This window comes from Magallana gigas, chromosome 4, assembly GCF_963853765.1.
Source record: "Magallana gigas chromosome 4, xbMagGiga1.1, whole genome shotgun sequence".
Taxonomy (NCBI): domain Eukaryota; kingdom Metazoa; phylum Mollusca; class Bivalvia; order Ostreida; family Ostreidae; genus Magallana; species Magallana gigas.
In genome coordinates this window covers 17706360-17733364 of record NC_088856.1, presented here as the reverse complement: position 1 = coordinate 17733364, position 27005 = coordinate 17706360, and the positions used below count along the sequence as shown (strand labels likewise).

Below are 27005 nucleotides of genomic sequence, written 5' to 3'. Positions count from 1 at the left end.
ACTCGGGCAAAGCGAAAGTGAAACAGTGTTTGGACCTAAGCACAAATCAATACCGCTGACAACACTTGGTTCTTGAAAATAATCGATTAATTCGATGCTATGTATTTTGAAGCATTGTTTTTCAAGAAAAAGTATTTATTAATACCATGGGAATAATAGTTTTAAATTGTACAAACAGTTTAGATATTTTTAAAGTCGTATATATTCCTACGCTAAAGTTCAATGTAGTCTCGTTCAACCAGACGCTTGGCTGTCTCCGTTAATATCCGACAAAACAGTCTCTCTTGCTTGTCGGAGACAAACGGAGACAGCCGAGCGTTTGGTTGAACAAGACAAGAGTTCAATCTTGCCTGGATCCATACAATTTCTCAGAAATACTCAATTACTGACACTACTTGCCATGCAAAATCACATATCGTTGATTTTGAATAAATGATAATCGATAAAATCAACTCCCGTCAGTACTTCAGTACTTTGATTTTAACGAGTGTGCGTTGTGGGCGAGTGGAATAGCGCTATACGTGGCAATGGAAATAATTAACCATTGAATCGTTATTTTTTGAAAGATGTGGTCTCATAACTGCAACGGTGTGTGCATACAAATTAAATAACGACAAATTGTTTGCACACACCGTATCAGCCATGAGACCACATCTTAAAAAAAAAAATAATGATTCAAATATTTTTTTGCTTGTCAAGATTTCTGATGATCAGTCTACCCCCCCCCCCCCCCAAAAAAAAAAAAAAAAACTTTCAATTTGCTTTCGACGCCACTGTAACTGTTAAAGTATATTTACATCAATAAAAATATTGACCAGGCAGCGTAAGCATAGTATCAGGTCGTGATCCGATTTGAAGTCGCGAGGAGAGTCAGACATGTTCCTCGAGAAAGACTGATGAAAAATTGAATCATTATGTATCATGCACACAAGATTTAGGGATTGGGTCTTTAGTGTTATGCGTAAATATCACTCAAGTAAATCAATGCAATTTAATAGGGGGGAAGTGAATGTAAATATAATTGCATTAATGTCACAAATAGGGTGGGGCGTCAAAATAAGAATCACAAACTATTGGCTTTATTGACCCAATATTTGGGTGTCCTGTGATGAAATCTTTTGGAATTTAATTTATTTCTTCAATATGTGTGTTGGGGCAATCAAAATAGAGAACGGAAACGTATTTTTAATTTCAAATGACAAAGTTATAAACCTTTAAACTACAAAGGCTACTGTAAGAAATCTAAAGGTTTTCATCCAAAGATGGCGGACAGGAACATATAACTTTTGTAAAGTGTGGATTTGTCTATTTTAGGAAAATAAAGTTTAATTGAAAAAAAAATGACATTGTAGCTTTTTAAAAGCATACCAAAAAGGCCAAATATTTATATTCAATTTAAAAAATTTAAGACACAATGACGTAATTCCTTGTGTGGCGTAATTAATTGTGACGTCATAAAAGCTTTGTTTATAGAGTAACTACAGATATTCAGAAATGGTAAGAACTTTTTTCTTATGATCTGTTTTAATCATATATTGGGGTGCCACTTTCTAGTTAATGACATGTCTTGGCGAATAACATCTTAATTCCAATTTGTGGAGAGTGGATGCGGAGGGGAGGTGGGTTACATAGTTATTCAACGGAAAATTTTATCTGATAATACATATAGGATACAATTTGTGAAAAACGTCGATGCAAGCCCGTATATAGCCTTATATGCATTATAAGCTTTATCAAATCAAAAACCGTGGTTTGCGGGGGGGGGGGGGGGGGGGGGGGGGTCGGGAATGTTGCTCAAAGTACATTTTTTTTTAAAAAATGTCAATGGAAACAAAGATATGTTTTGTGAAATTCTTTTAGAGAAACAACATCAAGTCAAATTAAAATTTATTTGTGGAATATGCCATCACAGTATAAGGAAAGGAAATATATATAGGTGGATATACATTATTACATTAAAAGGTCTTGATAGTCCTCGCTATTTTAAGACTATTTTGGTCTCCTTGAGAAGAAGAGCAAAAAAAACCTCCCAATTTAAAAGATAAGATATTTTACTTTTTCTTATAAAATAATGGTTTATAGCTTAAAAAATCTTGTACATCATGTATATTATGTATATTATGTATATATACAATTTAAAGTAGATCTAATGGTTAGCTGACCACCCAGCCTCCTTAACATAATTTATGGCACAAACAAAGTGGCACAAACCCATTAGCTCACACCATCAGTCTTGACATAAGTCATTTGGAATTGTTACATTATCTACCGTTATAAGAACAGTTGTGTGCTTATGTGAACCCAATTTACAATTGTTAGGATGAACAAGTCAGTGAGAAAAGCAGAGAACCCGGCAACGGAGAAGCGACAAGCAAGGAGGAGGACAAGAGGGAAGACAATAGAGGCGTAGATGATAATAAAGATCATTGCAAGGAGGCAGTGATTGAGGAAGGTAAGAAGGCAGAACACACCATAAACGATGCGATAAAGAGCAATTAGACAATATGTTTCATCAATTCAAACTTTATGGTTCATGTCTTGATTAACAAATTTAAAATTTAAGTACATGTACATGTATAGTGGTTCTTTTGATCCTATATTTCATATCAATATGCCATAGGAGATGATCATGAACTCTCATCAGATGATAGTTACGTCACCTGTGTAGAAGTTCTAAACGATGATGAGAGCAAAACAGGTAAGCTTTCATTAATAAAAGTTTGGTCTTCACTTTGCAATTAATAGTTGGGAATTTAAAAAAAAACTTATTAACTATAATGTATATTTAGCAAAAGACAATGAAATCACTGGGGAGGAAAGTTCTGGCTCCACCGCTAGTTATGAGCTTGGTGAATCAAGCAAGGGAGAATGTGGAACCGGTGGTGAAAAGGGGGGTGAGGACGGAATACAACCGAAAGAAATGCCCATAAAGGGAATTCTTGCAGTTAAACTAAAGACCGAAAAGAAGAATGTACAAAGCGATTTTCTCGAAGTACGACCTGAAAATATTGGTATGGTTACAAGGAACAAGAGCGTGACCCTTAATGTCAGAGAGAAGGTAAGAATCGAGCAGCCATTTATGATTATGATGAAAAAAGGCGAGTCTTCTTCTTAGGCTTCTTAGACTTCTTAGTACTAAACTATTTAACATAAATTCTTATTGTGAGTCTAAACTAGTAAAGATTTTATATTTTACTTGCTTTAAACTAATTCATGATATCCAACAAACCACACATGTATACCATTGTCATATATAATATTTTGATACCGCAAAATATTGAATTCCGGTTCAAAATAGTATGCAAAAGTCTGTACCTGCAATACATTGAACCCCCTGTAAAATATTAAACCCGGAGTTCAAAATATTATGGCTGCGAAATAATGAACGATTTTAGTTTATTTTTTGAAAGGGGGGAGGGGGCAAAATATTCAAATCACTTTAATTTCAGAACAAATTAAGGGGCCTCGAAGGGCAACAGGAAGATTCCTGTTGTAATTTTTGTACAATAAAAATATGTTCAAATCAAACAGGAAGATTGTAAAATAAACACACATGGTACCCCAAAAAGACAATTCCCATACACACACCTCTATATCTTACCGATATTGATTGTAGTTCATTGCTCTGTATAGAAATTGACAAGTTTATCGATTGTTCGAAACTATCAGCGACCTTAGAAAAATCACGGTCTGTACGAAATAATTACGACTCAAATTCCCATAACATACGATTTGGCTGTTTCTTTTATCTATTATGTACTGATGAACATTAGCAATAATTTAGTTGATTATACTTACTTTTTAAGATCAGTTTATTACTTTTTAAAAAGAAGGATGTTAATATAAAACAGGCAGGTACCATCGTTTTAGGGAGTAGGGGAGGGGGGGGGGGCAGACTTATCGAGTAAAATTTAAAGCAAAAACAGAGGAAAAACAAGGAAATTTACATTTTTCAAAAATCGTGATTTCAAATCCTTATCCGTGGGAGGGGCGGTTGCGCAGAGTGAATTGTTCCTGTATACATAACTTCAGTTTCTAATTTCAAGCCTAATTTCCTTGCTTTCACTTTAATTATTTACATGCCCACCAAAATGGGGAGGGGGAGGGTAACTCAATGTTAGTTCACTTTTTTAAAAACTTTCGATCTTTTCTCCCATGACAAACAAAATTAGAAAATATTTGTTTGATATGTCACGACCATAATATATTGAATCTGGGGTGAGATATATATACAAAAATATGATGTTACACCGACACTACACATACACATATTTTTAATACGTTAGGTCAAAAACTTTAAGCTTTTTCGCTAAATCCAACTCTCCTTAAACACATGTATACACTTGTCAAACTATGTAAAGGACTAAAAAAAAAACGAGCGATATGATGTCCCCCCAAAATCCTGCATGGTGGTCGAGTCTAAAAATAAAAAAGAAGAGCCAAAAACCGCCTCCCCCGGGAAAGAGCTCCTGGAAAATATACATGTAAAGGCCGGCCTTCAAGAAGACATTGTAAGTATCGATAACAACACTCATTTATTTTAACTGCCTTAACAAAATGTTTAAATCAATTAAATTCTTTTCATAATTCAGTTGACTGGTTTTTTTTCGTTACAGAAATTCACACCAAAACGAGGCGACCAGCACAGGTCACATTTCCGACACCAGCAGACTGTGGGCCAGATAGCAGTATGTTGACTTTGGGTTTTCATTAAAAATATTGTCTGTTTTAACTTTTTTTGTATAAATTGGATTATCGCGGAGTTTAAGGTGGCCTTTTAAATCTGGGCATTTTTAATATTTTTACATATACACTACGACCAACGCGGTTGGCTTTAGTGTAGATCTTCTTAAAAGGAGATCAATTCTGTATATAAATGGCCACAGCTAGCGAACTCTCTTAATACTCCAAAAAAGGAACTTTATCTTTAGGTAACTCTCAACATTTAACTTGTGCATCATAATTTCCTGACCTAAGTATTTTTTAAATTATTACGTCTACATTTTAACATCTGAATCCACTGATGCCTATGCACAAATGCTAATAAAACCACGATGTTGATTAATAAAAAAATGAAATATTGGCTGAATGAAATAAAGAATGGTAAATTTCTGAAAAAAATATCAAATCGCTTTCACCAAAAATTCTTTTAACAGGAAAACAGAGAGTGGCACATAGATACGGATGATATCCGGTACGGGGTTCACAGAACCTACTCGGACCAACCCCCACAAGAAGAACCGGTATGTTAAAATTAGCGATTTTGAAAAAGTGTAAACTGTTTTATGAGGTACTTTGCGGACAGGTGAAATGTATTGATATGATAAATCAATATATACAAAAAGATATCCAGTCCATCCAACCAAAGTTCCCAAGATATTTATTGGATTAGACTTGGTCTTCGTACCACGTGACCAACCAGCTAATCCACTGATGCAAAGTGATACATGTATTAATAATTATGTCCCTGTTCCACAAAGAGAAAAAAAAACTATGTAAAAACCTCTCATATTTATAGATAAAATTAAAGAAATAGTCAGGGATACCTGACTCCAGCTGTTAATTACGTACATGTATGGTGCACCATTGTTGTGTTTGTATTTAGGGTTGCTGGACCATATGCAAGGTGTTGGGAATGGACCTGTGCTGCTGTTGCCTCTGCACGTCGCCTCCAGATCCATATTTAATAGAGGTATGTAATTTTACTTAGTATGTATGCAACAGCCATCTTTATAGTGATTAAAAAAAAACAGATGCGGGGTACTATTACTAGTTGCATTTCTACTTTTTCAGGAGGTAGAGGATGATAAAGAGGCAACTTGGCAAGAGGAAAGGAGTGAAAATGGACAAATCAAACCAGATGGCAAAGACTTGGAGGATATCTCGTTCAATGCTAACTTAGTAGAGACTAAGCCAAAACGTGTTGGGGTACATCATTACTTCGCTTTTATTCAAATTACTATAATAGTTTCACATCAATTTAGTATTCTGATTCTAGTAATACACAGCGCACAGTTGGGGAGAATGGTTTTTGAAATTTAGATTTAACATTTTTTTTTCAGAGGATGAAGAGGATCAGGCGCTTTTTTAAACGTCTCTTCTGCTGCACATCAGGGTAAGAAAATGTTTCTTAGCAAAGAAATCAAAGTACAATCATGAGCTCTGATAAGCTCGATTCTTTATCACCATCGCCATTGAAACTTTAATCTATACCCCCCCCCCCCACAAAAAAGTAATTTGTTTGGATTGCTAAAGGAATATACCTTAATCCTTCTCAATCACCCCGCCCCCCAATGCTCATGGCAGGTTGAAGTCATAGTAATTAGATTGTAACTCCTTAAGTCCATGTAAACTCATAGCCAGGCAACACAATGCCTGCATGGCCTGCAATGCCTATCGACATTGTATGTGTAAAGTTAAAGGTAGAATTTTATTATCTTCCACGCAAAGTTGCTTCGCACGACTTCTACATATTACCCCTTGGCGAGACATGTACAATCCGTAGCACCGTTAATTCCATGGGGAGCATACAAGAAGAGCTGCCTAATTACGGCACTATTTGGTTTTCATTCATATAGCAAGCTCGTTCGAGTCTCTGAGAAGCTAACCTGTCGGATCACTGAGTCCCAGGCCAGCTGATTTCTTATGTTTGAAGGTCAAAACTGTTGACTCTGAATCAGAATTATAATGGACCAATTACGCTGGTTTCATTTATAATCGTTGATATCCATTTTGGTGGATTCAACGAAAACACAGTTTCAAGGAGAAAAAACTCGTGGCCAATGATCTTATCGATACAAAATGTTGATAAATATTGCACTTCAATAAACATTTGATTCCGTCGATCAACTTAATAACGAAATCCACAAACATTGGTATTCAACAATTATTGATGAAACCACAGTACATTCTTCTGACAACTGATTGGCAAACCAAGGCTTAAGTCTCTCCCCATAGACTGTAGCAGTTATTGCTCTTCTTTCATACGTACACACCATCAGGATATGTACAAGCATGCGTTTTCCTCTCTTAATCATCGGTGGATCCCTTTAAACTTCGATGCTGGTATAGAAGCACGCAAGTAAATTGGTTGGTCATATTGCACCCTGAGTAAATTGGTCCAATCAACTAGTCGCTTTAAAAGCTCGATCTTTACAGTATTCAATTGGCGATCGGAGAACGATTTGTTTTGATAGCAAGGCTACAGTAATGCAACCTTTTAAAACAGAAGAGTTCCACCACTGTTACGACTAATTTGATTGGGTGATATTTATAAATATTTGGTCATTAAAACGAACGTCGAAGTTTGAAGGGACCCATGGGTAATTGAGAGAGGAACGACGCGTATAAATTAACCGTGGGTCTCAGACGATGAATACATATTAAATTTTTTGTCCCAGCTCTTTCACTTTGGGAGGGATGGGGGAAACAATACAGGTGGAACTATGTCTATGTAAACCCCCTCCTGACCAACAAGGTATAGACAGCTTCAGCTGTGTTACCCTTTAGCTAACACCAATTTGTGATAAACTTCATAGCATGTAACAGGAGCGACATTCAACAGGTGTACAGGGTCTGGCTTGGCAGTATTTTAGCTAGAAAGCATTTTACTAAAGTTCACGAAGTCAGCAATGGACCGGGGCTGACCATTTCTGCTCATTGCGAGTACTAGAGTTCTATGCGAGAGCAGGCATCCTGTAGCACATAGAATACATCTTCTTGTGACCATCCTGAGCAAACAAGTTACTTTTTATTGTGCTCATCGTAAAGAACATAGAGTTTTTTTTTTATTTGTGCTCATTATCCTGCGACACATAGGATACATATCCATGTGCTCACCTAGGAGCACATATGGAACAGATTCCTGTGCTTGTCTTATGCTCATCCTAAAGCAAATGTGGTGCATATCCCTGTGGTCATCTTGGAAAACACAGGGTTCATCTTATTGTGCTCAGCCTGTATCTCTTTCGATACATCTCTTTGAGCTTTTTGTGCTTACCCTGGTAGTCTGCAGGAGTTGTAGGAACTCCTAAAGGACTAGGCCAGCACAAAAAGGTTTTGATCGAGCCACCTTGGATTTGTTTTCCTTGTTCAGCGATGGCCTCTGTCAGTTGGACTGGTCCAGTTTTCTTTATCCAATGTGAATTCATTTATTGGAATTAATTAATTTGGTTCTTCTGTTAGCACCAGATGTGAACCTAGTCAATTCGATCAGAATTGATAGATTTAATTCATGTCTAGTTTCTTAATTTATTGTGCTTAAGGCTTTCCAAGCTTATTAGGCACATAATGGACTCCAAACAAATATTATCCTTATTAATGTTGTTTTGGTAAGTTTAATATTTGAGCTCATAATAACTTTTTTTATTTAGTTGACAAAAAAAAAATTACAAAACACGTACATTTTTATACTTTTTTATGATTTCATTAATAAAAGTTCTTTTTGTTTTGCCTAAACGACTGAGATAGACCTTCTATGCTAAAATGCTCTACGTTAGATTTTTTGAATAATAATTGTTCACATGCTTTTTCGAATTCTTTTTTCAGATGTCGGGATGATTAAAAACAATGATAAAATCAACGGTGCATTTGATATATATAATATTACGTGAAAACAATAATAAGTTTTGTTTAGGAAAAAAATAATGAATCAATAATGATTTATTTTAACATATATACCACTGAATTTTGTTGACACAAAACTATACACCAAAATGCCATGGAGAAGTCAGCTCAAAAGAAAAGCTTGAGATTGAGATTGAGATGGAATGAAGATCAACATTAATTTTGAAGCAGCAGCTAAAACCAACACTGAACCAGTGAACGTTTGCATATTGAAATTATTTGAATCAACAGATTTCCGGCTGGACTCCCTGTAAACAAATTTGACCACAAATGAAAGAGTGTTTGCCGGTACTACCCATCGAATGTTATATTTCAAACCCTGGATTTCATAGTTACAAATTTTCCTTCGAAGTTGGACTTTATTTCAACTTTGTTTATTGAAATGTCACATGCACCTGGTAAATTATAATTGAAAATTCAACTATTGATAAAAAAGCATTTCAGGATAAAAATCAATGTCTTCAGTATCGCCTCTATTAAACTACTGATGTCTTCAGAAAAGCCTCCAAACCACCTCCAACTTCAAGAACAGTATTTTGATATGCTCTCTGTGTGTGACTTTTATGAGGTCTTTCTAGTGGATAGAAGGGAGATCGAATGTTCATCACTTGAATGATGGCTTAATTAAGGTTAAATTATGAGAGCCTCCAACACATAAATGTTATGATATATGTTTTCAAGACCACTTCATGATGAGAGATCAGGAGAACTGGTTTTTACAAAACGATCTACTGAACAAAACTGCATCAAATCTAAAATTCTGGACTGGATGAAAATCATAACAACTGCATTAGCTGTCACTATGATGTGTACTAAACACATGCATAAGTCACATACATCTTGATGAATTAATTTCAGGAGACCTGATGTCTTTATGGTTAGAATTATATACAACTGTAGCCGGTAAGATTTTTTTTTCAAAAGTGATCATCTGTCAACACTACTGAATTCAAAGTCCACTGATATTCCCAAATATTGACTGACATTGTCTGACATCCACTGTACATTGATTGTACCTCACTGTACATTTCACTGACTTCCACTGTACCCCACTGTAGCCCACTGTACATTTCTACTGAACAACACTGTATCCCACTGTACACCACTGTACAGTCCTACTGACTTCCACTGTACCCCACTGTACGCCACTGTACAGGGCACTGATCAGCACTGTACCCCACTGTTCGCCACTGAACCGGGCACTTACCATCACTGTACCCCACTGTACGGCACTGTACTATTAATTTGAGAAAAATATCAGATTTTTAAATCTTCAGTATATTTTTTTTCTTCGATATCTATTTTTATTATGCTGTATATAGCATTATCATTATGTATACAGATAACTTGACAGAAGAATGCAACAGGTCGTTAAATGTATTTAATATGTTTTTTTTATTAATAAATGTCTATTGTTATTGAATGTTACGATCATAGAATTATGATAATTTCCCTAGCTATAAGGTGAAAGTATTGAATTTTACATGTTGCATCTGAGTATTAAAAAAGTACATGTCATTATGTTCATTCTGCCAGTCATTCGAAAATACCCCCCCCCCCCCCCCCCCCCCACCAGCAAGGTTACATAATCATTTCTTATTGATCATATATGACAAGCCCTCGGGCTGTTAATGATCGGGTTGTTAATTCTCTGTGTCTCATAAGCTGTGTTTTTGCCACTAAAAACAGTCAATTAAACACAGAATACACAAAATATATCCATGCTTGTTTTTTTTGTACACATGTCCAAATATCATGACTGCCCGCTTGACTACACGGGTACATTTTGAAGTTAGCGTGCGAGTTTCTAGCTCATTTGTTAATTGATTTCTTTTGATTAAAATATTTAAATATACATTGCAAATGTCGGGTTTTAATTTTACAAAATAACACCTACTGCAGAATACATTATAAATTTTAAACATAATCAGTGACATATTAAGCGGAAATTAACTGTATCATTAATTTCAGCAAGAAATAAAAGGAAGGATTTAAATCAAGGAAGGTTGTAACATCTTGTAATATGCGTAGCTGAGTGTACAGTTTTCTTAATTTATGATTTATATTTAAATGTTTAAGAAATAAGATATATAAAATGCCCTACGCTACACACTTTTCTGTATAATGAGAGAGAGAGAGAGAGAGAGAGAGAGAGAGAGAGAGAGAGAGAGAGAGACAGAGAGACAGAGAGACAGAGAGAGAGAGACAGAGAGAGAGAGACAGAGAGAGAGAGAGAGATTACAGGTATATCACTTTCTGACAATATTGTATTGGTATCATTTGCAAGCGTAGAAAAGTTCACAATAAAATCTATGTTGGAAGTGGCGGTTGTGATGCTGTAAGGGGATTTTAACGTGGTTATACCTTTCTGACTCGGGGCCTCAAGTTTTAGCACTAGAAAATTCATGAGAGAGAGAGAGAGAAAGAGAGAGAGAGAGAGATCCATTTATCAGAAATCAATTAGAATAACAAGAACTTGATTGTCTATTAATCTGCTTCTTTTACATATCGATTATTTTTCTTTATGTCTTACGTTTATTTTTGCCAACCAACTCCGTGGTTTTAGAAAAATATCTGCAAACTTTAAGTCGAAAATATGAATAATATCACCCCCCCCCCTTTTCTCCCCGAATCCACTTGATACCCCTTGCAGTACTGTGTTATGTCGAAACGATTCATGTTAAGCAATCGGTTATAAAAATTAATGCATTTTTTTTTAATTTTGACCTCGATGTGTAATCACTATTAAATAGATATAATAAATCCCACTTTTGTGCAAACATTACATGAAACTTGTCCTACATGTAAGTAAATTATAATAATCTTTTAAGACAGATTTTAAATGATTATGATCCCAATGCATCCGGCAACCATAATGATTTTTTTTAATCAAAAGTGAAAATTCAGATTTTTTGTTTTAACAGTGTATTTCCCCGACGTTTACATCTATTTATTCCTAGGCCCCAACACATATACACAGTTGGTCAGTTTTCACACCTTGACACAGTCACCCGGCCGTGTGTATAGTCTGAGCCTTTCTGTTAGTTCCGGGTTTTTCGTTGTTCCCAGACAGACAAAAGATTTTTTTTTTCTGTAGAAACACACAAAGAAGGAGACAGTACACTGTCGATATAAAATATTACTTTTTAGCGTTGACTTTCAATCATTAAGAATTTTTAAGACAATCATTGAATAACGAACTTCAAACCATTTGAATCTATGGACATTATCCCGAAACTAAAGATAAATACATACTTTAATTTTTTTAATGCCAATATGTAGATTTAGCCGCTGTCAACATTACTACATGATACCGGTAGTACTTTATCTAAATACTAAAATATTCGTACCTTAGCATGGAGAGAGAGAGAGAGAGAGAGAGAGAGAGAGAGAGAGAGAGAGAGAGAGAGAGAGAGAGAGAGAGAGAGAGAGTGAGTGAGAGAGAGAGAGAGAGAGAGAGAGAGAGAGAGAGATTATGATTATATAGAAGATTTGAAATGTTTGCTATGATACAATATACTGGTTTCAGTAAATGAAGAAAAAAAAACAGAAGAAAAAACGAAAGATCGTTTTAAAGGCCGAACTTTTTTACCGGGTGGTAAATCTCAGGTGAGGGCGGGGGTGTGAAAGCCTCCGGGGCTGGAAGTCTACCTGCGATCGTGAACGCTGCTAATCACTATACACAGGAAGCAAATATTACACAAGATATAAATAATTAGTCAGAATTCGTCATAGTTTGAATATCTTTTTATTTTGATGACCAAACGAAGCGATTTTATACGGAAATGTCGTCCGAGCACGTGTGTAAAGCACAATTTGAAAAATTCAGTTAACTAATTCTGCTTTAAAGATTTAACTCAGTTCATTGTGTTTAGCACTTAACATTGTTTAAGACGTAAATTTTAACAAATATAAGTGTATAAGAAAACCATACGATCAGTAAAAATATTCACTTGAATGTAAAAGCAGCCATTATACGATGACAACTAATGGAGTTCGTTTTCCATGGAGTGACGTTTTCGTATACATTCAACATGATTCAAAAATAAATTGCGTATTTTCAATTACTGAATTATAAGACTATTTTCCTCATTTATCCGACCCTTACACAATTCACTTATTACGGAAAGAGAAAATAATCATGTTTGCGTATTAATTAAGGTGTCGCTTATAATTGAAGAGATGCTAAAATTAAATTGTGATGCAGCAAAAATATTGCGGGGGGGGGGGGGGGCTTATGTATGCCTTCCTGACTTTGGAGGAGAATAGTTACAACATGAGAGAGAGAGAGAGAGAGAGAGAGAGAGAGAGAGAGAGAGAGAAGGGAGGGAAGGTGGGGGTATATTTTTTCTTATTAAAACTGTTACTACATGTATATCATGGCAACATTCTTAGCTGTGCAAGAGAAGATACATGCATATGTATTACATGTGTTGATAATGAACAGTGTTCAAATTCAAAAGTATATAATTAAAAGTACCGTAATAGGGTGAAATATTATTTGAACACTGTTCGTTATCACCATATTTCATTTTTAATTTAACACAATACTTATTTTGATATCAGCGACTGGTGGGGGGGGGGGGTGAGGATTTATAAATGTTTAACATGTTTAATATCCGACTTGATTTAAATAATAAAAAAACGCATCTAAAATGAATGATATAAAGAGTATTTCGTTTATTCATATATGGTATGTTTTTAAAAAAATATATTTCAAATGGATTTAATAATCTAAAGACCACAAATACCCTTATAAGGGAATTACATAATATCTTGAACAAGGTGTCAGACTGACAATTTACAAGGTTGAATATTGGGACATTCACACCTTTTGATCTACTGAAAGTATGTATACTATACACAGATACTGACTCGCTGATCTTCCTGTGAAGTAAAACTTCAAAGACATTTTAAAGTCAAGACCAGTTATCTTCTCTCTTTTGAAAAAAAAAAAGTTAGTATGTTGAGCAATATGATGGAATTTTTTTTATCGTTAAAAAAGTTGTCCCTCCTCCACATATATGTTACATTAACGTTTTATAATTCAGATAATTTAAAACTATCTATAAATTGTAATTCATAGTTTTAAATTCTCTTAATTTTAAAACTTTAATGTAACATATATACTAATATTTATTTGACAATATTGATTAAATGAAATTCATTGTAAAAAAAAAAATCAACTAGATATTTAGTTACTAAAACATTGATTTTGAAATATATAAAAATATTTTCCCCTTTTTATTGAATAAGTTGCTACATGTATATTTTGTATGATAATTGGATTCCGAGTTTTTAGATCAATACATGCGTGGATCGGAGGATTGGGGGGGAGGGGGGTCAGAGGATAATTAAATTTTTTTAAACTTACATAGTACAACTATCCAAAATATGTCTAAGCTCCCCCAGAAAACAAGTATCCCTGCCCTTTCCCTGGAAAGAATTCTGACCGCGCATGTAATTATATATGAACTTAAAGAAATAGAAGCCCATTTTCTCTCTTGTAAACAATATGAAAGAATCAAAACAAATCCAGATTTTGGTCTCAAATAAAGTAAATATTCAATTCATTGTTTAAACATAATAACTTATAAAAAAAATACTAGGTACAGTGGGTTACAGTGGTGTACAGTATTTGTCAGTACCCTGTACAGTGGTGTACAGTGGGGTACAGTTCTGGTCAGTGCCCCGTACAGTGGTGTACAGTGAGGTACAGTCCTGGTCAGTGGGTAGGTACTGTGCTGTCCAGTGGAGTACAGTGGAGTACAGTGGCTCTGTACAGAGGGGTACAGTGGGATACAGTGTGGTACAGTAGCTCTGTACAGTGGGTGTACAGTGGATTTACAGTAGGGTACAGTGGTTATACAGTAGATGTCAGACAATGTCAGTCAATTTTTGGGAATATCAGTGGATTTTGAATTCAGTAGTGCAAAGGCATGCATTTTAAAAGATATTTTTTAAAAAATGATGCGCATTATTTAATGAAGAATGAAGTCGTATTAAGTATATAATATCTTCCTTGTCTTTGCATCCATGTTACTTTATAACATCATGAAAATTTAATAATAATGTATATAGACAAATCATAAATGTATATCAACAAGTTTTGTCTCCCTATATTTTAAGCCTGGCATTGCTGACATGTATATAATAAGGACCTCAATCAAAAAAATGTTCAACCTTTTAGCCATCACCAATCAAGGTCCCGAACTATTTTCTGAGGCCATCCCATAAAAAGTCCTGCTCCACAACTTGAATTTGATGAGCCTCTGACAAACTGTAAGCTAGAATGGACTCTATTTCTTAAGGAATTCAAATTTTATTTATCTTAATGTTTTCATGAAAATCAAGATGATCCCATCTGATAGAGCTATTCAAAAAGGACCCTTTGACTGCTTTGCCATTTAAGTTGTTTCTTGTTGATTAGTTAATTACATGTAAATCGTTAACTAACAATTGTTATAAGTTTCTAATTTAGGCAACACTTTGACCGTACGTGGAACAGGAGACATGCACATCAGGCTGGTTCAGTGGTCAAACACTGGACACAAAGAGATTACCATTACAATTATAGTATAGGGTGTTGGCTATTGATAGAAATAGGACGCGTGTTCATTAGTTTTCTTCAATCCACATCAATTAAAACATGAATTGTTTGAGTACATTGTATTTATATTGCAACTCTTTTTTCTCCAGGCACTTCACAGCATGCTGAAACAAACCATTTTTGTCCGTTTATTGTGCTCATGCACATGATGAAATTCCACCTAGATAATAAAGGTGCTTGACGTTTATAATAATCCCCAAAGGTACATAAAGCTACCACTCAGTCGTAATGTGGAGGTGGCTCTCGTACACAGAAAAACGTCACTGCCACAATTAGGGTGACCGTCGCTATAATAGAATTGTTGACAAAGCTAAGCTTAAGGAAATGAAATTATTGATGATGAAATATATTTGTCTGTTGTGTGTGAATACTCTTAAATACTTTTTTAGATATTTTTTTCATAATTCTCTTACTTGATTATTTTCCAGGAATGACAGCAGAAGAACCAACTGGATGGAGTTATAGCACTAATTAGAGATGCTGAGGTATTCATCATTATTAAGATAACTTCATTCACTTACACTCAAGATGTAAAGCAAATAAAATATACGTTTATATAAAACTAAGATAAACTTTAATACTATTTAAATGGAAGAAGTGCTGAAAACATGTAATTTCTATTTCATAATGCTGAGGGGTTGTCATTAAAGAAAAAAATTGATTCACTGTTACGCAAGATATAAAACAAATTAAAATTACCAAATAGTGAAATGAACAGAAAATTGGATACTATTTCAATGCTAGAAGTGCAGAAAACATGTTATATCTACACAATTTATACTTCTTTTTTATTGTTTGCAGTAGTGACAGAGGGTCGGTCAGTCAAGACCAACGTTGATGGGCGCCAGACAGAGATCTGTGAGAGTGGGGACTACACTAAATGAAGCAATACCACTGCAGCGTGTTCAAGCCTTACCTTTATCTTACGATCATCTGTGTCAGCAAGATGCTCATACATTAGAATGTCAAAACAGTGTTGCGTAAGAAAGTGACTGGAAAAGGACACGGGCTATCAAATGAAAGAACTCACTTCCCTGTATATTTTTGATACTTTTTGTACATTTTTACCAGTTCATAAATAAAATTTGGAAAGATATATCACTTTATAGTTATGTATATCGTCTTTATGACTACCTACCGCACTGAGGTACACGGTACATCGGGGCGGGGCGGGGGGGGGGGGGCTAGTATACCTATGACTCCAATTTTCAATATCACTTTTAATATTTTAGCCTTTTTTAGGTATATGTTTGCTGCGAAAAAAAATGTGTGTGTGTGTGTGTCGGGGGGGGGGGGGGGGGCTGTACCCTCCTTGCTGCTAAGCCCCCTGGTTCCAACGCCTTTGCTTGTAATTTACTAAAACTGATTAAAACTGGGGTCAAAAGATGAAATAGCAACAAATTAAACGTTTTACATGGTGTGCGCTTACGGACATCATATCACATGTTGAAACATCGAAGGTATAAGCAGTTACTCTGGTGCAGACCTTTTGTAATTTATTGGCGAATTGTCTTAATTTATAAGTACAGATGTATAGATACTTGTTTCGTTTGTCAGGGATTTATGGTACAGAGAGGCGGGGCAGCGACAAGGTTGTCACGCCTGTCTGTGTCCATTGTTTTGTTTACAAGATTTTGTAATGTGTAGTTTGCAAAAGTCTTATTATTATCTAAATACATTTAGAGTTATCTTCCTTTACCATATTGATATGTATTTTTTGCAGTTATCTTTCTTTTTTGAACCTAGAATTATCCTTTCATTATATGATCTAGAGTTACTTTTCCTTATTGCCGACTTCCTGTTTTTGTTGTTTGTGTGACCCACACAAGGACACTCAGTCCATCCAACATGTTTTTTGTATTCGTATGCTGCCACACATTGTAAGTAGTTTTCTGTTGATATATATTACATAGGCGGCTATTCGTTTATATGTTTACTGTTTTGTATTTTATATAAATGCAGTTTATAAGTAAATCTCTCATTTCACTCTAAAAAGTATGGAACGCCATTATTGTCATCATCAATCCTAATTAATAAACCTACGTTTGTTACAATTTTCTATGGAAACCCATTTGAGTTAAAATTCACTGTTTTAGACCTTATCTTCAATACTGTTACATTTTCATTTCTATATTTTCATTTCAAACTATTATTATATGCATTTTGTCTTTACATGTACATTGTTTTTGAGAGCGTATGAGTAATTCATACTTTGATTTTGTTTCAGTTTTTTTTTTATCGCATACACAATAAATTCGAAGCACTGGATTGTTGTGTTGGTTAACTATCTGTAGGCAAAGGCAGAATATCCATAAATCCCTTACAAACGAAACAAGTATTAATGTATATGTAAATGTTTTATGTCATGGTTATTTACATAATTGAAAGATGGAAATTCATTCGGTATGACATCATAAGTAAATCGTTAGACAGCACATGGTTTGTAAAAGGGCCAAAATGAGAGAGAAAAAGCATAAATGCATAACATTTTTCGAATTATCGAACGAGATAGATGGCGTTACGTTATCTCAAATCATGGAGGCGAAGGAAAATGTAGAGTATACAATCCGGCACGTAGAATCTTTAAACCTTAATGCCATTCAAGAGAGGGGGATAACGTTGGCGTATGGGAATTCAATTTCGGAATTTTCGAAAATCTGTTCAAAGAGAACGAGATATTCGACTCTTGGACTTAAGTTACATGTGTATTATTCCAGAATTTCGTAATTTGGATGCTACATGTATGTTACATGTATGAAGTACTGGTTGCAAACATTTATCATTGATGTTCAAAGTTATTGATATAGTGTTGACCTAATGTAAGTTTGTCCGTCAAACTGTTTCAATCTGTAATCAGGGGGAATGTCCATGAACAGATGTAAGGAAGTGAAGTTGCATAAAATATTCAATTTTTATTTATTGCTACGGAAGGATCATTCATAATCAATGCTTATATTTTGATTATAGACACCTGTTACACCAAGGTTCAAACTTTGCCTCAATGGTTTATAAATACACATACCAGGAAGTTAAGGGCACAGAAAGGAAAGGCACAGCTAGAAGAAATAAAACATGAAACCGATATCAAAACAGCACCTATAAACATATGTATGAAACATATAATTTAGGGGAAAGCCGTTCGTAAACTCCTTGTATAGTTTTATATTTTTAACGTAATTATTAAATGTTAATGTATCTTCTTCTTCTTCTTCAGAATACTGAGTAGGGCTCTTGAAAGAGCATTAACACGTATACAAAGAAAGAGTTGTATTAAAATAATTTAATGCGACTGAAAAACATTGAATGCCATCAAAACTTGCTATTGAGGTCGCATTATAACGTAACCTTGTTTATAAATCAAGCCGTTTTCCTAGCTACTATTATGCATCATCAATAGATCGAAGTCAGTTCATGGTGCATCTTCTTATGATTGAGGTCAGTTCATCGAGGTCAACTGCATTACTGAATGAATCTTTCGATCGAAATTCTGACGCGTGAGACAAAATGTGCATTCTTGAATTAACAGGTCGAATTGTATTTAATGTATGTTTGCATCTTCTAAGGTAAATGAATTGAAATAAAACTGAGTAAAATGTTATATAAATACTAAACCACACTTCAAGTTTTTATAAGAACTACTTATGCAAGCGGAATATATGCGCACGTGGAAGCATTTGCCGGATGCCTCATACGGACAAAACAGTGATCAGCCGAAGCCGATCACAATAACAGCGGATTGCGCAAACAGTGTTATATAAGAGAAAACATTTGCAAGTGTAAATATTATATAAAAGGGCATCATATTATATATAAAATATGCGATATATGAGAATACATCATAACAAACTTTGCAGCGTGATTAACAGATATAAATTTAAATGAAATGATCACTACATGTATGTATAATACTCATGTGAATGTTATCTGTATCCCTTTTGGCTGTTGGTACAAAGATGTCGAAAACATATATTTCATCTGCTTTGCTGCCTTATCATTGATTATATTTATTTCGAATCTTAAAATATTACATCTTTCATATTTCTAGTTGTAAAATGTAATGTTTCATGCAATTAAAAAAACAAAACAAACAAATATAAAAACAAATTCATGTATACATTTAAATTGTCGTGAGGCTGCCATATCTGTAGTCTATACAAAAACTATAAAGATATTTTACTTTGGCGTGGAAAAAGACTTAGCCATAAAATTCTCTGAACATTCTCTATTCATTTTTTTATATTTAAAGTAATAAAGAAAGTAATTTAAGTTTGCAGAAATCGTCGACACGAATAATCTGTGATATAAATGTCTATAACTCGAAATGCTACCGACTCTTACAAAACTTGATAACTCCAATGTTTTTAGAGTTGAAGTGCATGTATATTTTTTTTAATAAAAAACTTATAATTACAACTTGCCTAATAGATAATTACCGTGTTTCTCGATTTACCTCAAAAAGGGCCATGGAGGTAAATCGAAAAACATAATTATATTTCTAATGTTAATGCAGATATATTTCAATGCAGTTATATCAATTGAGTTATATTGAATATCATGATATACAAGCAACTAAGACAGAAATGTTGTGCATATAGCAGAAATCAATCACAACAAATTCAAACATATACTAAACGTATGATGGTATCGGTATATCAACATATATTTAAACATAAAAAATAAAAAAGAAGAAAAGACCAGCAGAATTCGAACCCAAAACACTTCATGTCTTTATTCATTTATCAAGAAACCAGTGAGCTATTGGGGATTTCATAGCACTGGATAAAAAGAGCTAATTAAAGCAACATTGTCATATATATACGTTTGTATAAAATTGATTATCTTCAGGTCATTTCTCTATCTTTTTTAAAACGTAGCATACTAAATGTTGAAATACCGGTGTTATATAGTGCCTTTTCCCCTAGCCATCTTTCCCCCCCCGGAAAAATGGCTATATAGCAGTTCTTCCCGCCGGAAAAATGGCTATATAGCAGTTTTTCCCCCACGGAAAGCTGACTATATAGTGGGCTTTCCCCCTTTTTATAGCCAGATTACCCCCACGGAAAACCTACTATATAGTGGATTTCCCCCCATTTTTACTTTCCGGCCATGTTTATTGCGGACCATTCGTCACAATAATTTGCAATAACTGATATGATAGTAATTTATCACAAAAATGATAATTATGGCATTTATTAATACCTAGAATAAAATACATGGTTTTTCAACCCCAAATATGAACTAAGGCATGCGCCTTCATAACATGCATGTGTCATCATTGTTTATTTCACCTGTTCTCACCCCTTTTTGCAACACCTTTTACACGGATTTCGGAATACCTTTAATCTTTTTCATCTAATCGATGCCTATCTACAGTTTTGACTTCGATGTTATGAACATGCAAGAACACTTTGAGTGAAAATACGCCGGTTTGGAAATGTATTACAAATAATGTATAAGCTTCTCCCAGGGAACTAACTGACCAATCTTGACTTAATTTTGTAGAGGAAGGGAATAAAAAGTGGAAATGTATCACTCCCTTCGTCCAAAAGGCCATCAATTCTAAATAATACCGCTAGAATTGACGATCTTAAAAACAATTACTAGTGTATATTTCTTCTTCTAAATATCAAACGGGAGACAGGATGCAATGATATGATGAGAAACTGAAATGTTTTAGTTTTACTTTGATTGATGGGGTTCTAAATCATGGTTAAGGGGTATTTTAATTATGTATCAAAAGCATGTGTAAAGTTAGTGTTCACAATTTTGTTTTAAAGTTATGCATATTCATATTTTAAGCACATTTCTACGAAACGCGAGATATTATGATGTAAACATTTTAAAAAACAATGAAATGTCTTCACAACCAGAACAATGTCGGTATCTTTGCTGGAAAATGTGAAATGGAGCCTGAACTAACTTTATGTTTATATTGTCACTCACTATTTGCTAATTTTTCCCTTTTTAATTTTGCAACGTGATTTATAAATATACAATTTTGAAAACGATGCTATATAAATCAAGATAAACATTACCTAAAAAATTTATACTGTTTGTTTCATATTTTTGCAATAAAGATTTACTTGTGTACCATATTATTTCTTCGAACAATTAAACAAGGGTAATTAACCAAAAAAAAAAAACCCCCCAAAAAACAAAAAAAAAACAACCAACACATATATTGTGATGAGCTGACTTTATTTTAAGATATAAACTACTAACAAGTAAAAAAGTCATATATATCCGCTTAGGTTGGTTATTAATTTTTGATTTTCGGTTTCTCCTTTTATGAATAAAAGTTCATTGATTTATTTATCTAATTATTTATTATATCATTAGTCAACTTATGAATTGATTTAATTTTTTGAAAAATAATGAATTTTACACGCGTACCTTTTTAAAAAAATCTGTTCGTAAATTAAAAAAAAAAGCAGCAGAATTAAAACGTAATTTTCAATCATTTTGATAAAGATATATATGAGCTATTGTGTATTTTCTAATGATGTTTTTACTTTTAAATGACCGTAGAAATATGTTCATGTGGTCATCTATAGTTTTTGAGATACGGGGCCCTAAAAAATACATATTCTTTATAATGGTATAGTTTATAAATGGATTTCAAACATCGGGCTCAAAAACAACAAAGGCTCCTACCCTGCATGGGGGCTTAAATTTCCGGTGTCATCTACTAGTGGTATACCACTATCACTGTGAAAATATGGTTAATTTGTCATCTCCAGAATTTGAGATTCGGGTCCCCACTTATAGAACACTATTCAATCATTATAATGGGGTTTTAAACACCGGGCCCTGAAACATGAAGGGCCCCTACTCTGAGGGCTGAAATTATCAGAATCATCTTCAAGTGGTAAACCACTGCCACTATAAAAATATGGTGATATGGTCATCTCTAGTTTATGAGACATTTGACCCTAAACAATATGCACTATAATTATTATAATAGGATTTTAAAAATCGGGCTCTGAACCATCGGAAACAAAATTTCTCCAAAACAGAGGTTTACCCTGGATGAAATTTTCACAAACAGACAAACAGTCTGATAAGTTTATCAAGAAATTCTTAAAACATTCTCTTTTAATACAATTTCAGAACACAGAATTATGCATATAAGTGTATAACATACATGTATGCAACCTGGGAGTGTAGATACATTGATTTTAATCCTTACTGGATTTCCATAAATAGTTGTTATAAAATCTGAACCAAAAAACGTAAGGGAGAAATCCTACTATGGGGGAAAAGATACTATATAGTAGATTTTCCCCCGGGGGGAAAGGCTACTATATAGTAGGTTTTCCGGGGAGAAAGCTACTATGGGGGAAAAACTGCTATACAACACCGGTATGTCATCTCTACAAGTTTCAAATTCGTGGAGAGAGGACACAGAAACAACAAAGTCATTTAAGAAAAGCTGTAAATAAGTAGTTTTTTTTATATATATCAATTGCGTCGTATTGCTATATTTAGACCTATATTACGATTAAATCGTTTGCATTTTAAACAATATTCTATTTTTATTCAAAATATGCGCAAAATAAATAATTTCTTAACTCTTCCCGTGCGCCAAAATTCCTGTCGAATCTACATCTTGAGATCTCCCTTTCTCTCAGTACATGCATTACAAACAAACCGAGCACTGAAATCCTCGTATAAACAAAACGTACCTGCAAGCGTTTGAACCAAACAACTCAATGAGCAAGTCTTACATGTAGTTATGAAAAACAATTTAATTTTGTGCTCTACTAACTCTTGATACTGTATCAGACTATCACAAAAACCCATAAATCATCATATGTACATTATCATAAAATTGAGAATATTTATGTGATACATGTAAAACCCTAACATTTTAAACGTGATATGTTTATGCCTTAGAAGAACAATTTTTTTTAAAATTAAAAACCAAATTTTATAACTACTAGTATTTATAAATTTTAAATGCTTAGAAATATTGAAATAACTCTAACAATTTCCTTAAATGATGTTGTTAAAATTACATCACCACTTATCACTAATATTGTTTTATGTATCCTTTTCACACATTTACACAATTTCCTTGATATTAAATTCAGCAATATGTTTGATTCACAAAGAATGTTTAAATGCGCTTTTGGAAAAACTATGTCCTCGAAGCATGTTTTTGGTTCTACAATTGTAATTCCATTGCTGTTGACCATATACCTTAATAATTGTACAAAATGGTATGTTTTGTTATTTGTAATCGGCAATTTTTTTGTTCTTTTAAATATATCCGTATTTTTAATTAAAAAAACAACTTGCTAATTACAGTAAGATGATTATGAATTGATTGCCTTAATTAAAATGGATTTCAGGGCTCTTGCAGGGTGTGCGACCAATTTTTACAAAGATGGGAACGATTGCAAAGGTATTGCACTATTTTGAGATTAACAAGTAGTATATAGAAATATGGACATAAATATTTTGTAGCAAATTTTATACTATTCATAATAAACACCTAAAGCTTACATTTCAATATTTAGAATGTCCGGCTGGTTATTACAGTGACAACTGCTCACAAGTATGTCCTCCATCACATTATGGCATTCGGTGTGTTCAGAAGTGTGACTGTTTGCCTTGTCACCACGTCTACGGCTGTTCTTCCACTCCCTTTGCAGAAGGTAAAATACTCTTTGTACATTTAAAAGAATGTAACCATTCGACTGAGGCTAGTTTTCCTTATTTCTTCATTAAGACAATTTTCTTAATAATTAATAGTATCCACCAAAACATGGTATGCTTATAATTACCAATCTCCTGATGAATATTTAATATGACATGTTTCCAAATTGATGCTTTGCATATTTTTATTTATGTTATTACTTTGGTGTATATCGTCAGAGTACGGCGACGTGGAAGAGCCATATGATTTTTTTTTTATCTGATTTGTTCGGACGAATTAGCTATTTGTTCGAACGATTAAGCTATTTGTTTGGACAAAAAAGGATTTGTTCGGACGAAAAAGTTATTTATTCAGACGAGTAAGTTATTTTTTTTTAGGAGGAATAAGTTATTTGTTTGGACGAGTCAGGATTTGTTCGGACGAATTAGCTATTTGTTCGGACAAATGTTATTTCATCGGACGAATTAGGATTTATTTGCTGGGACAGCGCCGTACTTGTCCGAACTAATTGCTAATGTTTCCGAACAAATCCTAATTCGTCCAAACAAACAACTTAATATTTGTCCGAACAAATTGCTAATTTGTCCAACCAAATGGCCAATTCGTCCGAATAAATCCCTATTCCTCCGAACAAATCCCAATTCGTCCGTCTTATTTGTCCGAACAAATAGCCAATTTGTCCAAACAAATACTAATTCGTCCGAACAAATAACTAATTTGTCCGAACAAATAAGATATTTGTTTTTCATTTGGCCCCTCCACGCCGCCGTATCAGAGATAGTGGTATACTAAATAAAAAGAATTAAATTAATCCTCTTTCAATTTCGCCAGAAACAACGAGCAATGACTACGAAACTCAGACTAAAAAAGAAGACAAAAAACAAGCACCAGAAAACAAATTAACCACTTTAAGTAGAATTATAATAGTTTTTTCAGTAGGAGCTCTATTATGCATCATATTAATACTTGTAATATTACGAGAATTGTGGTTATGTTGCCAATTTCCTTAACCTTCTGCCATACGGGAAGTAATTGGTGATGTTTATGCAGACATTGCTGAAAGAGATAGTGTAAGAGAAGACTGAAGTGAAACCTGATGTTGTTCAGGAACTTTCAAAAATGATTCATAACAATTGAACTCAATACAGTGTAAAAACAAATTTTGAACTGATTTTGTATTATTATCACAAAATTATTCCATAAAATAGAATGAATTTTCTTTTTAAAAATTATTTTATAATTTTATACTATGCTGTTCATATTTTCATTCAAATGAGTAATTTTACATCCTAACTTATATGTATTATAACAATGGTTATCCGCAGTTGATAACGTCATTATATAATGTTTTGTTATATTCAGTAGTATATTCTCACTATATAACTCTTTTTGTTTTCCCTTGGACTGAAATGTCACACTTTCATTGGTTTAAACATAGCACGTGATTGCCTCGTATACCTGTATATTTGTCCGGTGAGAAATAATGTTAGGCAATATGGCCGTCATTGGTCGACGCTTCGCTTACTCATTTCGACATTACATTAACCGTATACCGTAAGTTCTTAAAGTACTTGGAGTAGTTAAATTGCCCTTTGAAATTCTTTAAAATTAGAGTAGTTGCCTTTAGAATATTGACGTCACATTGTTTTGTCTGGAGCAGAACAAAAAGGCAGCGTCGAAATTTGCTTAGATTGAAAATTTTGAAGAATTTAAATGATTTAAATTGGACGAGATGTTAGGCATCTTGTACATGGCTTTGCTTAGATCATCGCTATTTGTAAATAAATATGTCGCTTGATAGTCCTCGGGAAAACAAAACACTTATTAATTAGTTACTAACTCAGTACGCAAATTTGTTTTCCCTTGGACTGAAATGTCACATTTTCATTGGTTTAAACATAGCATGTGATTGCCTCATATATCTCTATATTTGTTCTGTGAGAAATAATATTAGGCAATATGGCCGTCATTGGTCGACGCTTCGCTTACTCATTTCGACATTTCATAGTATTTTATACATAAACTGCATGCTGTAAGTTCTTAAAGTATTTGGAGTTGTTGCCCTTTGAAATTCTTTAAAATTAGAGTAGTTGCCCTTAGAATATTGACGTCACATTGTTTTGTCTGGAGCAGAACAAAATGGCAGCGTCGAAATTTGCTCAAATCTCTGTAGAGGAAAGGGAGAAAACATTTGAAATTGAATAGCAACAAAACATTGTAAGTAAACATGGGTAAAGCAAAGATTTTGAAAGAGTATTTGAAAGGTGAGATGAAAATTTTGAAGAGTTTAAATGAGTTAAATTGGAAGAGATGTAAGGCATCTTGTACATGGCTTTGCGTAGATCATCGCTATTTGTGAATAAATATGTCGCTTGATAGTCCTCGAGAAAACAAAACACTTATTAGGTTAGTTACTGACTCACTACGGAAATATATTGGGTTGATCAATCTCATAGAAGGCTCGGCTTCGCCTCGCCATCTATGAGATTGATCAACCCAATATATTTCCGTAGTGAGTCAGTAACTAACCTAATAAGTAATAATATTGGATTGATCAATCTCATGGACAGCTCGGCTTCGCCTCGCCATGTATGAGATTGATCAACCCAATATATTTCCGTAGTAAGTCAGTAACTAACCTCATAAGTAATAATAGACGAATAGTCTAAAATTGTAATATTAGCTCGTCCGAAAAATATTGACCGGTCAATATTTTTTTTAATATTGACCGGTTTGGAATAATATCTAGAGAATATTCCCTCTATTTCAATCAATCGCTTCTGATTTGTTGAATCGTAAACAATGACGTAAATAACTCCTCGCGACTCCAAAACAAGGTGACGTCATAATAGACAGTCAGTCAAGGCAAGCAAACGATGAACGCACAATGCGACGATTTGCTATCATAACGGATATACATGCAAGGATTTGTTTGCGAATTACTAGTAGAGCAGTCATCTTTATGTTAATTCTTACGGGCGGCGGAATATCACCAGTGACCGCTTGATGCTTAGGATATTTTGGAAATGAACTTTGCACAAAATTGAATTCGTGAACTCTTTGTTGAGCTGAGAAAATTACGGCGATTCGTTTTCAATTACTTTCTTA

General features: G+C 34.0%; 1 protein-coding gene and 1 long non-coding RNA gene across 13 annotated transcripts in view; both read left to right on the top strand.

The window, feature by feature from the left end:
- Nucleotides 1-27005, top strand: part of LOC117682002 (uncharacterized) — a 93264-nt gene that overhangs the window by 4319 nt on the left and 61940 nt on the right. For 2 of the 12 annotated variants that reach the window (XM_066081492.1, XM_066081496.1), the window contains exons 2-5: nucleotides 2320-2452; nucleotides 2621-2698; nucleotides 2790-3058; nucleotides 4362-4511. In XM_066081492.1, coding sequence (XP_065937564.1) covers nucleotides 2320-2452; nucleotides 2621-2698; nucleotides 2790-3058; nucleotides 4362-4367 — 486 coding nt within the window. In that variant the 3' untranslated portion in view covers nucleotides 4368-4511. Of the gene's footprint in view, nucleotides 1-1453; nucleotides 1498-2319; nucleotides 2453-2620; nucleotides 2699-2789; nucleotides 3059-4361; nucleotides 4512-4616; nucleotides 4689-5156; nucleotides 5244-5605; nucleotides 5693-5793; nucleotides 5929-6062; nucleotides 6116-8547; nucleotides 9529-14815; nucleotides 15513-15663; nucleotides 15721-16036; nucleotides 16320-27005 lie in introns of those variants that run through there. The other 10 variants (XR_010712899.1, XR_010712903.1, XR_010712898.1 and 7 more) reach the window with 10 other exon arrangements.
- LOC117682009 (uncharacterized) lies at nucleotides 16543-25389 on the top strand. Its single transcript, XR_010713642.1, has 4 exons — nucleotides 16543-17115; nucleotides 23590-23642; nucleotides 23758-23895; nucleotides 24729-25389. It is a non-coding gene; the product is annotated as an uncharacterized lncRNA (long non-coding RNA).